Source organism: Schistocerca gregaria, chromosome 5 (assembly GCF_023897955.1).
Source record: "Schistocerca gregaria isolate iqSchGreg1 chromosome 5, iqSchGreg1.2, whole genome shotgun sequence".
NCBI lineage: Eukaryota > Metazoa > Arthropoda > Insecta > Orthoptera > Acrididae > Schistocerca > Schistocerca gregaria.
In genome coordinates, this window is record NC_064924.1 from 644,174,342 (window position 1) to 644,190,675 (window position 16,334).

The following is a 16,334-nucleotide window of genomic DNA, read 5'->3' on the forward strand; positions in this document are numbered from 1 at the left end:
CCTGGAAATTGAAATAAGAACACCGTGAATTCATTGTCCCAGGAAGGGGAAACTTTATTGACACATTCCTGGGGTCAGATACATCACACGATCACACTGACAGAACCACAGACACATAGACACAGGCAACAGAGCATGCACAATGTCGGCACTAGTACAGTGTATATCCACCTTTCGCAGCAATGCAGGCTGCTCTTCTCCCATGGAGACGATCGTAGAGATGCTGCATGTAGTCCTGTGGAACGGCTTGCCATGCCATTTTCACCTGGCGCCTCAGTTGGACCAGCGTTCGTGCTGGACGTGCAGACCACATGAGACGACGCTTCATCCAGTTCCAAACATGCTTAATGGGGGACAGATCCGGAGATCTTGCTGGCCAGGGTAGTTGACTTACACCTTCTAGAGCACGTTGGGTGGCACGGGATACATGCGGACGTGCATTGTCCTGTTGGAACAGCAAGTTCCCTTGCCGGTCTAGGAATGGTAGAACGATGGGTTCGATGACGGTTTGGATGTACCGTGCACTATTCAGTGTCCCCTCGACGATCACCAGAGGTGTACGGCCAGTGTAGGAGATCGCTCCCCACACCATGATGCCGGGTGTTGGCCCTGTGTGCCTCAGTCGTATGCAGTCCTGATTGTGGCGCTCACCTGCACGGCGCCAAACACGCATACGACCATCATTGGCACCAAGGCAGAAGCGACTCTCATCGCTGAAGAGGACAGGTCTCTATTCGTCCCTCCATTCACGCGTGTCGCGACACCACTGGAGGCGGGCTGCACGATGTTGGGGCGTGAGCGGAAGACGGCCTAACGGTGTGCGGGACCGTAGCCCAGCTTCATGGAGACGGTTGCGAATGGTCCTCGCCGATACCCCAGGAGCAACAGTGTCCCTAATTTGCTGGGAAGTGGCGGAGCCGTGCCCTACGGCACAGTGTAGGATCCTACGGTCTTGTCGTGAATCCGTGCGCCGCTGCGGTCCGGTCCCAGGTCGACGGGCACGTGCACCTTCCGCCGACCACTGGCGACAACATCGATGTACTGTGGAGACTTCACGCCCCACGTGTTGAGCAATTCGGCAGTACGTCCACCCGGCCTCCCGCATGCCCACTATATGCCCTCGCTCAAAGTCCGTCAACTGCACATACGGTTCACGTCCATGCTGTCGCGGCATGCTACCAGTGTTAAAGACTGCGATGGAGCTCCGTATGCCACGGCAAACTGGCTGACACTGACGACGGCGGTGCACAAATGCTGCGCAGCTAGCGCCATTCGACGCCAACACCGCGGTTCCTGGTGTGTCCGTTGTGCCGTGCGTGTGATCATTGCTTGTACAGCCCTCTCGCAGTGTCCGGAGCAAGTATGGTGGGTCTGACACACCGGTGTCAATGTGTTCTTTTTTCCATTTCCAGGAGTGTAGTAGCACTGGCACACCTGTAACGCTGCAGGTATCATTAAGTCCTTAGTGTAAGTAGCTTAGAACCCCATAGCGGTCAAGTAATAGTATTAATAATAGTAAAAACACCTGTAGTTTAGCGTAGTGCAGTTAGTGTAGAATAAAGAGCTGCAATTCCATGTATCATCATTAGGACCCACTAATGTAGTTAGGTAGTGGGTTATTATGTATAATACAATAATTGAATACAGAAATTAAAAAAAAAACTTACGTTTAGGGGGAGCGCGCAGTTTATGAAGAAAAGCCACCACGGCCGCATTAACCATTTCGCTGCTACAGAGACGTGCTCCCCGCCTTCGGCGCTGTGCGCGATTTTGTCATCACTGCACTGCTCGCCCGTGCAGACACATGGTGTTCCGACTGCTTTGACACACTTTATCATTCGATTTCACAAAAACTATTAGGCCCAAAAATTTGATTTTTACACATCTTCTTGACTGATACCTTCCCCCCATAAATTACTTAATTTCGTTTCGATGTTCAACGCAGTTATTGTGCAGCGTTAGATGTAGTAAACCATTGCACGAAATTTTGAAGAGTTTGCAGAGGTAAAAGTCCATAGCGTATACTTTCTGTATGGTCGATTTTAGTTGCCACTACAAATTTCAAAAAATTACATTCAAACGAATAAAATCCATGAAGTAAGACACTTGGATATTGTTTTTAAATAAAGAAAATATTAAGCACTGTACAAGGTTTTAACTCAGAATCTTTCGCTTAGCACTCAAACGTTTTTAACCAATACGCTAACGCAGCTCGTCATCCAATTGAGGACTTTATAATGTCACGCGAAGTACTGACATACACTGTTGGTATAACTATGAATTACTTACGTTTCGTCGAAGTACAATATGAAAGAAACAATTACCGCCGTTCTTTATTGCGAAAAGGCGGTTAGTGACAATGATACAAACACCTTTTCTTGCTATCGCCTGAATTAGGAGGCTTATTGCTTGTTTGGTTTAATTAATTAATAGACTATGAAGCAATTGGTACAAAGAATACTTTTTCCAAACTTTCTATAAAAGAAAGTCTGCTATCAAGACATTGCTTTCGTTCTGTTACTTTGTTTATGACTGAACGTTTCTAAAACAGAAGACACTCGTCCGTGCTCTGCACTGCAGTCGAGCTCTGGCGACGTCGTTCTCTGTTCATTGGCTGACTGTGTTTTGTGACGTCAGATGCGCAGAACGAACCTAAACTCGGCCACCGTCGTAAGTGACGCGCACTTAAGCAGTGGTCCGTGCTCTCCATACCCCAGGCTTACCAACTACAGACACTGTCATGAAACTAGACTGGTCTGGATCATTTCACCATCTTACGAAATGAAATGTTAGCAAGAATAAACGAAAAAATGTTTGACATCTCTATTTTTAATCTAGAATATGATGGAATACTTTCGAAAAAAAATTCTTGCCAGGTGTCAGCAACAAAATTAAAACTAACGTTATAAGAAATTTCTAAGAAAAATATATTTTTTACTTCAAACTGTGGAAAAAAAGAAACACACAGACATTGAGCCATGGCAGCAATAGCCTAGATATACGATTTTGAAAAGATAAGACTGCTTTGGCTGTAAGTCCTTTATTTATTGGCTAGACCAGTATTGGAGCACTTAAGCTACATCGTCAGGTGCGATATATACGATTTTATAGACAAAGACTCATATCTGGTAAGAAAACGGAACTAAAATAAAAGTGTATACTTGATGAACATACAAAATCAAGTCACATTCAGATCGAGAAAAGAAAAGGAGATGATCCAGTGTTCATCGTCAACAACTTTTCTCCAAAAGCAAGTAGCGGACGTCTAACATAAAGTAATATAGAACGCTCCATATGAAGATAGTAACTGTTCTCGAAGCAACAGATACCATTGATGACCGTGCAACTTCTCTAGGATAACTGATAATTAATTGAAACCCTCAGCTGCCGACAGGTGTTGTTGATATACCTCGATGGGTAAAGGTGAAAATGTGTGTCCCGACCGGGATTCGAACCCGGAATCTCCTCCTTACGTGGCAGACGCTCTATCCATCTCTTTTTTTGTTCGGTACTGTTCGTTTCGTTTGGTCATATGACATCACTTAAAGTTGATCGTTCATTCCTTTACTCAGTTTTTTTTTTTATTACAGGGGACGATCGGCCCTCTGACCGAACAAGCTGAGCTACGATGCCGTCGATCCATCTGAGCCACCAACGACATAGATGAATAGCGCGACTGCAGGGACTTATCCACTGACCGAGGGAGGTGGCGCAGTGGTTAGCACACTGGACTCGCATTCGGGAGGACGACGGTTCAATCCCGCGTCGGACATCCTGATTTAGGTTTTCCGTGATTTCCCTAAATCGCTTCAGGCAAATGCCGGGATGGTTCCTTTGAAAGGGCACGGCCGACTTCCTTCCCCATCCTTCCCTAGTCCGATGAGACCGATTACCGCACAGTTCGGTCTCTTCCCCCCAAACCAACCAACCAACTTATCCATTGCATGCTTCCCGTGAGACCCACATTCCCAACTGTCCACAATCTGCATACGTAATGTTCCTAATAGACATTTGCCCATCCACTCATTACTCGCTCCAGCTAAGGTGACGATTCCCGTAAGAGTTCGGGCAACCTGTGCGCAACACCTGACAGCAACTGACGGCTTCAATTAATTATCATTTATTCTATAGAAGTTGCACAGCCATCAATGGTATCTGTCCTTTCGACAACAGTTATAATCTTCATATGTAGTTAAAGGCTACCCGGACATTGACCTTCGTCTGTGCGAATGCGCACAGGTTGCCCGAACTCTTACGGGAATCTGCTGCTAACAGCACGAGAGTCCCTTTTGGCGAGATACCTGTCGCCATATTTACGAATCACCACAAATTCACTCTTTTAAGTTCTGATAATTTCCTAAAACGCTGAGACATGGCTCAATACCAGCCTGAAAAATAGAAATGGCCAGGAGTCCCTCATTTCTACATCTACATCTACATTTATACTCCGCAAGCCACCCAACGCCGTGTGGCGGAGGGCACTTTACGTGCCACTGTCATAGTCTCCCTTTCCTGTTTCAGTCGCGTATGGTTCGCGTGAAGAATGACTGCCGGAAAGCCTCCGTAATCGATCCTCTCTAATTTTACATTAGTGATCTCCTCGAGAGGTATAAGAAGGGGAAAGCAATATATTCGGCACCTCATCCAGAAACGCACCCTCTCGAAACGTGGACAACAAGCTACACAGCGATGCAGAGCGCCTCTCTTGCAGAGTCTGCCACTTGAGTTTGCTAAACATCTCCGTAACGCTATCACGCTTACCAAATAACCCTGTGACGAAACGCGCCGCTCTTCTTTGGATCTTCTCTATCTCCTCTGTCAACCAGACCTGGTACAGATCCCACAATGATGAGCAATACTCAAGTATAGGTCGAACGAGTGTTTTGTAAGCAACCTCCTTAGTTGATGGACTACATTTTCTGAGGACTCTCCCAACGAATCTCAACCTGGCACATGCCTCACCAACAACTAATTTTACATGATCATTCCACTTCAAATCGTTCCGTATGCATACTCCCAGATATTTTACAGAAGTAACTGCTACGAGTGTTTGTTCCGCTATCATATAATCATACAATAAAGGATCCTTCTTTCTATGTATTCGCAATACATTACATTTGTCTGTGTTAAGGGTCAGTTGCCACTCCCTGCACCAAGTGCCTATCCGCTGCAGATCTTCCTGCATTTCGATACAATTTTCTAATGCTGCAACTTCTCTGTATACTACAGCATCATCCGCGAAAAGCCGCATGGAACTTCCGACACTATCTACTAGGTCATTTATATATATTGTGAAAAGCAATGGTCCCATAACACTCCGCTGTGGCACGCCAGAGGTTACTTTAACGTTTGTAGACGTCTCTCTATTGAGAACAACACGCTGTGTTCTGTTCTGTTTGCTAAAATCTCTTCAATCCAGCCACACAGCTGGTCTGATATTCCGTAGGCTCTTGCTTTGATTATCAGGCGACAGCGCGGAATAGTATCGAACGCCTTCCGGAAGTCGAGGAAAATGGCATCTACCTGGGAGCCTGTATCTAATATTTTCTGGGTCTCATGAACAAATAAAGCTAGTTTGGTCTCACACGATCGCTGTTTCCGGAATCCATGTTGATTCCTACAGAGTAAATTTTGAGATTCCAGAAATGACATGATACGCGAGCAAAAAACATGTTCTAAAATTCTACAACAGATCGATGTTAGAGATATAGGCCTATAGTTTTGCGCATCTGCTCGACGACCCTTCTTGAAAACTGGGACTGTGCTCTTTTCCAATCATTTGGAACTTTCCGTTCCTCTAGAGACTTGCGGTACACGGCTGTTAGCCGGGGGGCAAGTTCTTTCGCGTACTCTGTGGAAACTCGAATTGGTATCCCGTCTGGTCCAGTGGACTTTCCACTGTTGAGTGATTTCAGTTGCTTTTCTATTCATTGGACACTTATTTCGATGTCAGCCATTTTTTCGTTGGTGCGATGATTTAGAGAAGGAACTGCAGTGCGGTCTTCCTCTGTGAAACAGTTTTGGAAAAAGGTGTCTAGTATTTCAGCTTTACGCATGTCATCCTCTGTTTCAATGCCATCATCATCCCGGAGTGTCTGGATATGCTGTTTCGATCCACTTACTGATTTAACGTAATATCAGAACTTCCTAGGATTTTCTGTCAAGTCGGTACATAAAATTTTACTTTCGAATTCACTGAACGCTTCACGCATAGCCCTCCTTACGCTAACTTTGACATCTTTTAGCTTCTGTTGGTCTGAGGGGTTTTGGCTGCGTTTAAAGTTGCAGTGAAGCTCTGTGTTGCTTTCGCAGTAGTTTCGTAACTGTGTTGTTGAACCACGGTGGGTTTTTCCCGTGCCTCACAGTTTTACTCTGGCACATACCTGTCTAAAACGCATTTTACGATTGCCTTAAACTTTTCCCAGCCGGTCATGGTGGCCGAGCGGTTCTAGGCGCTTCAGTCCGGAAACGCGCTGGTGCTAGGTTCGAATCCTGCCTCGGTCATCGATGTGTGTGTTAGGTTAGTTAGGTTTAAGTTGTTCTAAGTTCTAGGGGACTGATGACCTCAGAAGTTAAGTCCCATAGTGCTCAGAGCCATTTGAACAATATTTTGAACTTTTCCTATAAACACTCAACATTGTCAGTGTCGGAACAGAAATTTTGGTTTTGATCTTTTAGGTAGTCTGAAATCTGCTTCCTATTACTCTTGCTAAACAGATAAACCTTCCTCCCTTTTTTTTAAAAATCCTATTTGCTTCCATATTCATGGATGCTGCAACGGCCTTATGATTACTGATTCCCTGTTCTGCGCTTACAGAGTCGAAAAGTTCGGGTCTGTTGCTATCAGTAGGTCCAAGATGTTATCTCCACGAGTCGATTCTCTGTTTAGTTGCTCGAGGTAATTTTAGGATAGTGCACTCAGTATACTGTCACCTGATGCTCTGTCCCTACCACCCGTCCTAAACATGCGGGTCTCCAAGTCTATATCTGCTAAGTTCCCATTCAGGGAAGTTCGGCCACCGAGGGAAAGAATGGATTCGACGCCAAATTGGGTGACTTGAGCGTCGGAGATGGGGATGAAATGATGATGAGGACAACACAACACTCAGTCCCTGATCAGAGAAAATCTCCTGCCCCAGGCGGGAATCGAACTCGGGCCGCTTGGCGTGGACCGAGCGAAGTGCCACAGTGGTTCACACTCTGGGCTCGCATTCTGGAGGACGACGGTTCAGCCCCGCGTCCGGCCATGATCTGGATTTTCAATGATTTCCCTAAATCGCTGCAGGCAAATGCCGGGATGATTCCTTTGAAAGGGCACGGCCGACTTCCTTCCTCGTCCTTCCCTAATCCGATGAGACCGATGACCTCGCAGTTTGGTCTCTTCCCCCAAACGACCCAACCCAACCCAACCAACCTCGGCGTGGCATCCCACCGCGCTGACCACTCAGCTAACAGGGGCGGACAATACCAGCCTAAAAGTCGGGAGAGAGGAGAGACAGGCAGTGATGCGAGCTCACCTGCGTGGTGTTGAGCAGGCCGCGGTTGAGCAGCCAGTCGGCGACGTGGCCCGCGCCCTGCATGCTGGCGGCCACCACCAGGTAGGGCAGCGCAGACAGCAGGCCAGCCTGCTCCAGGTCGAAGTCCATCGTGTCTGCAGCACACAGGCGCCAGCGTGTGAGTCCGCAGGCTCTCGTTCACGCACAGGCTCTGCTTGCTCGTATTGCACACTTCAATTATTATTATTATTATTCTCGAATCAGAAACATACAAATTTACAGTATCCATACACATCAATATATATTGTTGTTGTTGTTGTCGTCTTCAGTCCTGAGACTGGTTTGATGCAGCTCTCCATGCTACTCTATCCTGTGAAAGCTTCTTCATCTCCCAGAACCCACTGCAACACACATCCTTCTGAATCTGCTTACCGTAGTCATCTCTTGGTCTCCCTCTACGATTTTTACCCTCTACGCTGCCCTCCAATACTAAATTGGTGATCCCTTGATGCCTCAGAACATGTCCTACCAATCCTATTCAATACTTCCTAATTAGTTATGTGACCTACCCATCTAATCTTCAACATTATTCTGCAGCACCTCATTTCGAAAGCTTCTATTCTCTTCTTGTCTAAACTATTTATCGTCCATCTTTCACTTCCATACATGGTTACCCTCCATACAAATACTTTCAGAAATGACATCCTGACACTTAAATCTATACTCGATGTTAAGAAATTTCTCTTCTTCAGAAACGATTTCCTTGCCATTGCCAGTCTACATTTTATATGCTCTCTACTTCGACCATCATCAATTATTTTGCTCCCCAAATAGCAAAACTCCTTTACTACTTTAAGTGTCTCATTTTATAATCTAATTCCCTTAGTATCACCTGACTTAATTCGACTACATTCCATTATCCTCGTTTTGCTTTGTTGATGTTCATCTTATATCCTCCTTTCAAGACACTATACATTCCGTTCAACTGCTCTTCCAAGTCCTTTGCTGTCTCTGGCAGAATTACAATGTCATCGGCGAACCTCAAACTTTTTATTTCTTCTCCATGGATTTTAATACCTACTCCAAATTTTTCTTTTGTATCCTTTACTGCTTGCTCAATATACAGATTGAATAACTGTGGGGAGAGACTACAACCCTGTCTCACTCCCTTCCCAACCACTGCTTCCCTTTCATGTCCCTCGACTCTTATAACTGCCATCTGGTTTCTGTACAAATTGTAAATAGCCTTTCGCTCCCTATATTTTACCCCTGCCACCTTCAGAATTTGAAAGAGAGTATTCCAGTCAACATTGTCAAAAGCTTTCTCTAAGTCTACAAAAGCGAGAAACGTAGGTTTGCCCTTCCTTAATCTAGCTTCTAATATAAGTCGTAGGGTCAGTATTGCCTCACGTGTTCCAACATTGCTACGGAATCAAAACTGATCATCCCTGAGGTCGGCTTCTACTAGTTTTTCCATTTGTCTGTAAAGAAATCGTGTTAGTATTTTGCAGCTGTGACTTATTAAACTGATAGTTCGGTAATTTGCACATCTGTCAACACCTGCTTTCTTTGGGATTGGAATTATTATATTCTTCTTGAAGTCTGAGGGTATTTCGCCTGTCTCATACATCTTTCTCACCAGATTGTAGAGTTTTGTCAGGACTGGCTCTCCCAAGACTGTCAGTAGTTCCAATGGAATGTTGTCTACTCCAGGGGCCTTGTTTCGACTCAGGTCTTTCAGTGCTCTGTCAAACTCTTCACGCAGTATCGTATCTCCCATTTTGTCTTCATCTACATCCTCTTCCTTTTCCATAATATTGTCCTCAAGTACATCACCCTTGTATAGACCCTCTATATACTACTTCCGCCTTTCTGCTTTCCCTTCTTTGCTTAGAACTGGGTGTCCATCTGAGCTGTTGATGTTCAGACAAGTGGTTCTCTTATCTCCAAAGGTCTCTTTAATTTTCCTGTAGGCAGTATCTATCTTACCCCTAGTGAGATAAGCCTCTACATCCTTACATTTGTCCTCTAGCCATCCCTGCTTAGCCATTTTGTACTTCCTGTCGATCTCATTTTTGAGACGTCTTTATTCCTTTTAGCCTGCTTCATTTACTGCTTTTTATATTTTTTCCTTTCATCAATTAAATTCAATATTTCTTCTGTTACCCAAGGATTTCTACTAGCCCTCGTCTTTTTACCTTCCTGATCCTCTGCTGCCTTCACTACTTCATCCCTCAAAGCTACCCATTCTTCTTCTACTGTATTTCTTTCCCCCATTCCTGTCAATTGCTCCCTTATGCTCTCCCTGAAACTCTCTACAACCTCTGGTTCTTTTAGTTTATCCATGTCCCATCTCCTTAAATTCCCACCTTTTTGCAGTTTCTTCAGTTTTAATCTACAGGTCATTACCAATAGATTGTGGTCAGAGTCCACATCTGCCCCTGGAAATGTCTTACAATTTAAAACCTGTTTCCTAAATCTCTGTCTTACCATTATATAATCTATGTACACAGTCTTGTTTTATGATTCTTGAACAAAGTGTTACCTATGATTAAGTTGTGCTCTGTGCAAAATTCTACCAGGCGGCTTCTTCTTTCATTTCTTTGCCCCAGTCCATATTCACCTACTACGTTTCCTTCTCTCCCTTTTCCTACTACCGAATTCCAGTCACCCATGACTATTAAATTTTCATCTCCCTTCACTATCTGAATAATTTCTTTTATTTGATCATATATTTCTTCAATTTCTTCCTCATCTGCAGAGCTAGTTGGCATATAAACTTGTACTACTGTAGTAGGTGTGGGCTTCGTATCTATCTTGGCCACAATAATGCTTTCACTATGCTGTTTGTAGTAGCTTACCCGCATTCCTATTTTCCTATTCATTATTAAACCTACTCCTGCATTACCCCTATTTGATTTTGTGTTTATAACCCTGTAGTCACCTGACCAGAAGTCTTGTTCCTCCTGACACCGAACTTCACTAATTCCCACTATATCTAACTTTAACCTATCCATTTCCCTTTTTAAATTTTCTAGCCTGCCTGCCCGATTAAGGGATCTGACATTCCACGCTCCGATCCGTAGAACGCCAATTTTCTTTCTCCTGATAACGACATCCTCTTGAGTAGTCCCCGCCCGGAGATCCGAATGGGGGACTATTTTATCTCCGGAATATTTTACCCAAGAGGCGCCATCATCATTTAATCATACAGTAAAGCTGCATGCCCTCGGGAAAAATTACGGCCGTAGTTTCCCCTTGCTTTCAGCCGTTCGCAGTACCAGCACAACAAGGCCGTTTTGGTTAGTGTTACAAGCCCAGATCAGTCAATCATGCAGACTGTTGCCCCTGCAACTACTGAAAAGGCTGCTGCCCCTCTTCAGGAACCGCACGTTTGTCTGGCCTCTCAACAGATACCCCTCCGTTGTGGTTGCACCTACGGTACGGCTATCTGTATCGCTGAGGCACGCAAGCCTCCCCACCAACGGCAAGGGGATCAACATATATATATATATATATATATATATATATATATATATATATATCTATATATATATATATATGTGTGTGTGTGTGTGTGATCTCTTCAGGTTGTCTCTGGATCACCCAACTCCTGATCGTAATCTGTTTATAGATTTCCACACTAGCCAGCTCTCGTGTCCAGGTGGTAGTTCTTCAGCTTCTAGCGTCTGCAGGTGAGGCGTCGACTTCTTCCATAACTCCAGCCTTGCCTTCTCTGGTGAAATGGTGAGCTTCTCGGATGTTCACAGGAAGCTCTTTCGCGATCTCAGCCATTGCTGTGGTGGATTATGTCCCTGCAGTGGATGGGCACTGTCCTGTTCCACTTTCGGTCTCTCCTTGTTGGCAGCCACTTTTGTGCGTATCAATGGTGGCGCTATTCCAGCCAGACAGTAGAGCTTATCAGTTGTGGTAGGTCTTAAGCAACCTGTGATCAACGTGCAGGTTTCGTTGAGAGCAATGTCTACTTGTCTGGAATGAGATGACCTGTACCAGACTGGAGAAGCATATTCAGCAGTAGAAAAGCACAGTGCCATTGCAGAACAGCGAATAGTTTGTGGATGTGATCTCTACATCTACATCCATACTCCGCAAGCCACCTGAAGGTGTGTGGCGGAGGGTACCCTGAGTACCTCTATCGGTTCTCCCTTCTATTCCAGTCTCGTATTGTTCGTGAAAAGAAGGATTGTCGGTATGCTTCTTTGTGGGCTCTAATCTCTCTGATTTTATCCTCATGGTCTCTTCGCGAGATATACGTAGGAGAGAGCAATATACTGCTTGACTCTTCGGTGAAGGTATGTTTTCGAAACTTCAACAAAAGCCCGTTCCGAGCTACTGAGCGTCTCTCCTGCAGTCTTCCACTGGAGTTTATCATCTCCGTAACGCTTTCGCGATTACTAAATGATCCTGTAAGGAAGCGCGCTGCTCTTCGTTGGATCTTCTCTATCTCTTCTATCAACCCTACCTGGTGCGGATCCCACACTGCTGAGCAGAATTCAAGCAGTGGGCGAACAAGAGTACTGTGTCCCCGCTAGTTTGCGAATTAGGTTGTTTCGAGCGGAGATTTTCATTTTTGTGTTCTTGCTGTGAGTTTTGAATGTCAGAGTTCTATCGATAGTGACTCCCAAGTATTTATGTGCGTGATGATGCTGGAGTTGGATGCCTGACCATGAAATATGTAGCTCATGATTAGATTCCCTGTTCCTTAAATGAAAGGCACACACTTGTGTCTTCGAAGGTTTTGGTCTGAGTTGGTTCTTATTGTAGTAGCTTGACAGTGTTCTAAGTGCTGTTGTCAGGTTTCTTTCCACTCTTTCAAATCATGAGCTCTGCGTAGCAAGGGCTAGGTCATCTGCATACAAGAATCTCCTTATGCCTGGGGGCAATCGCTGGTAGTAGGTATAGATGTTGAAGAGAAGTGGAGCCAAGACGCTTCCCTGAGGTAGACCATTTTTCTGCGCTCTCCAGCGACTGCGTTGTCCTTGAAATTCAACAAAAAACCTGCGGTTTTGGAGGAGGGTGCTGAGAAGTCTAAGGAGGTGGGCTTTGTTGATCATATTGTATAGTTTTGTATGGAGTAACCGATGATGGACAGTATTGTATGCTGCTGTGAGATCCACGAAGACCACGCCCGTTACTTGACAGGTTTCAAAACCACCCTCTATAAACTTCAATAGGAAAATTTTACCTAGCCAGATACCTGTAAGCTACGCTGTCTGACAGGAAAACTGAAGCAATCAGAAGATATGGTCGGAAGTCAGTATAACTTCGTATACGGACGCACCACCAGTGAGAATGCATTTTCACTCATCAGTCATCTGACTCGATTGGCGCTGCCCATCACGAATTCCTCTCCTGTGCGAACCTCTAGCACTTGCTCCCTATGTCCTTAGTTATTTGCTGGATGTGTTCCAATATCTGTCTTCTCCTATAGGTTTTACCTTCTACGGTTCCCTGGAGTACCATGGAGATTATTCCCCGATGTCTTAACACATGTCCTATCATCTGTTTCTTCTCCTTGTCAGTGTTTTCCACAAATTCCTTTCTCCGCTGCTTCTGTGGAGAACCTCTTCATTGATTATCAGTCCACCCGATTTTCTACTTTCTTCTGTAGTACGACAGCTCAAGCATTTCGATTCTCTTTTGTTCCAGTTTTCCCACAGTCCATTATTCGCTACGATATAACGTTGTGCTCCAAACGTACATTCTCAGCAAATAAGGCCTATGTTGATGATGGTAGTAGACTTCTCTTCTCCAGGAATGCCATTTTTGCCAGTGCTAGTCTGCTTTTGGTGTCCTTGCTTGTCCGTTATGTGTTATTTTACTGCCTAAGTAGTAGAACACCAGAACTTCACCTACTTCGTGTAACCAATCCTGACGCTAAATTTCTCGCTTTTCTCGTGTCTGCTTCTTCTCATTACTTTTCTTTCTTCGATTTACTCTCAATTCGTGTTCTGTATTATTTCATTCAACAGATCTCACAATTATTCTCCACTTTGTAAGTAGGCTGTTTAGGTTTTCACGTTGGTAATGCCACTTAGCGCTCTGTATGAAAATCACTGACTGACTGTGCTGTGTGCAGTCTGTCGCTGGTTGGACTCATTGTTGGAATATTCGCTTGTGTAGTGTTGGGCAGTTGGATCGCAACAGCTCGTAGCGTTGCGCAGTTGGAGGTGATTCGCTTGTGTAGTGTTGGGCAGTTGGAATGGGAACAGCGTGTAGTGTTGCGCAGTTGGAGGTGAGCCTGCCTGCCAACTGCCCAACGCTGCGCGCTGTTCCCATCCAACTGCCCAACACTACACAAGCGAATATTCCAACAATGAGTCCAACCAGCCACAGACTGGACAGAGCACAGTCAGTGATTTTCATACAGAGCGCTACTCGGCGTTACCAACATAAAAACCTATGCAGCCTACTTACATCTTTCACTGAGAACAGCGATGTCAACAGTGAAACTTATCACATCCTTTCACTCTGAATTTCAGTCCCGCTCTTGGACCTTTCTTTTATATCCGTCATTGCTTCTTTTATGTATAGAGCGAACACTAGGGGCGAAAGACTACACCTGTGTCTTACACCCTTTTTAACCCGAGTATTTCGTTCTTGGTTTCCCAATCTTATACCCTCTTGGCTCTTGTATGTATTACATATTACCCGCCTTTCCCTGTAGCTTAGCACTATTTTTCTCAAAATTTCGAACATCGTGCACCATTTCACATTGCCCAACGCTTTTTCTAGATCGACATATCCCATGAGCGCATCATGGTTTTTCGTCGGTTTGCTTCCATGATCAAGGTCAGCGTCAGCATTGCCTCTCTTATGTCTTTACCTTTCCTAAAGCCAGACTGATTGCCAAGCAACAGATCCTCAATTTTCTTTTCCATTCTTCTGTATATTATTATTGTCAGCTGCTTGGATGAGTGCGATGTTAAGGTGATTGTGCGGTAGTTTTCGCACCTATCTTCCCTTGCTATCTGTGGAATTTTGTGGATAATATATATTTCCAAAAGTCGGATGGTACATCACTAGTGTCATTGATTTTCCACACCATCTTTAATAGACGTCTGGTTTCCTCTTCCCGCAATTATTTTAGAAATTCCAATGGAATGTTATCAACCCTTATGCTTTATTGGTCTCAACACTTCCAGTGCTATTTTAAATTCTAAAATTCTCTTTTAAATTATAATATTACATTCCTTATGTCTTCCCTATCGACTCCAATTTCTTCTTCTATAAAAACATCAGACAAGACCCCCCCCTCTCCCCTCCCTTCATAGAGGCCTTTATTGCACCCTTTCCGCCTATCTGCTCTTTTTTCTGTGTTTGACAGTGAAATTTTCACTGCGTTTTAATATTTCCACACTTGTTTTGATTTCAGCGAAGTTTGTTTCGACTTTTCTATTTGCTAAGTCAGACCTTCCGACAATCATTTCTTTTTCGATTTCTTCACTTTTTTTCTGCAGCCATTTCGGTTTGGCTAACCCCACACTTCCTGTTTATTTCATTCTTTAGTGATTTATATGATGTTTTCCGTCTTTCCCTGAACATTTTTGTGCTTCTTCCTTTCGTTGATCGGTTGAAATATTCCTTCCGTTACCCAAGGTTTTTCGGAGTGACCTATGTTTGATTGTCCTATATTTGTGATTGCCCTTTCGTAGAAATATCTACTTTTCTTCAACTAAACTGCCTATTGTGATAGCCCGTATTGTAGTAACCACATCTTTGAAGAAATTCAAACGCGTTTCGTCCTTCCTCAGTATTTCAGTATAATCACTTCCTTCTACACTGATTCTTTCGTACGTTTCGCCTGAATTTCACTCTGCTCTTGATAATTAGCAAATTACGATCTGAGTCTATAACTGCTTCTGGGTAAGCCACCCAATCCAAAATTTGACTTCGGAACCTCTGTCTGGCCATGATGTAATGCGGCTGGTTTCTTCATGTGTCCTCGAGTTTTTTTCAAGTATCCCTCCTTGTCTTGTGTCTCTCGAGCGGAGTACCATCTGAAATTTACTGCAGAATTCAAGCAGTCTTTCTCTTCTCTCATTCCTACAGCCTAGACCGTATGATTTTTAGATTTTCATTTCCCGTTACATACTGTACTGTCCGTTCAATACACTCATATACTTCTCTGTCTTTTTATCTTCTACTTGCGACGTCGGCATGTATACCTGAAATGTCGTTGTCGACGTTGGTTTGCTGTTGAAGCTGACGAGAACAACCCTATCACTGAACTGTTCATAGCAGCTCACTCTCTGCCATATTTTACTGTTCATAATGACTCCTGCTCCCATTACACTATTTTCTGCCGCTGTTGATGTTACCCTGTATTCGTCTGAGCAGAAATCCTTATCTCCTTTCCATTTCACTTCACTGACCTCCACTGTATCTAGATTGAGCCTATGCAAGATCCTTTCAGATTTTCTTACTTTCCTGCTACGTTCAAACTCCAGGCGTTCCATGCTCCGACTCAGACAATGTTATTCCTTCGTTGGTTATTCCATCTTTTTCGTCGTGGTCACCTCCCTCTTGGGAGTCCCCTTCCCGGACATCCGAATGGCCAACTAATCTGGAATCTTTTGCCAAAGGACGCTTTTTCCATTATTGGCCACTTGTCCTGTGGATACAGATTACAAGCCTCTAATGCAGTGGTCTTCATTGCCTTCTGCTTCCTCACACCGTTAATCATTGGTAATTCTTCCGCCTGTGCGTAATGAGGGTAACTTCTTATGATGTAAGTCTTTGGTCCCCATTACCAATGATATTTATTCAGATTTTAAGCAGTAGCTGAGTTTGGACCCGGGGCCCATGATGTTTTTG

General features: G+C 44.4%; 1 protein-coding gene across 2 annotated transcripts in view; it reads right to left on the reverse strand.

Moving 5' to 3' along the window:
- The window catches only part of LOC126272465 (vesicular glutamate transporter 1-like), a 155,772-nt gene that overhangs the window by 26,246 nt on the left and 113,192 nt on the right, over positions 1–16,334 (reverse strand). For both annotated transcript variants that reach the window (XM_049975343.1, XM_049975342.1), the window contains exon 8: positions 7,518–7,651. In XM_049975343.1, coding sequence (XP_049831300.1) covers positions 7,518–7,651 — 134 coding nt within the window. The remainder of the gene's footprint in view (positions 1–7,517; positions 7,652–16,334) is intronic.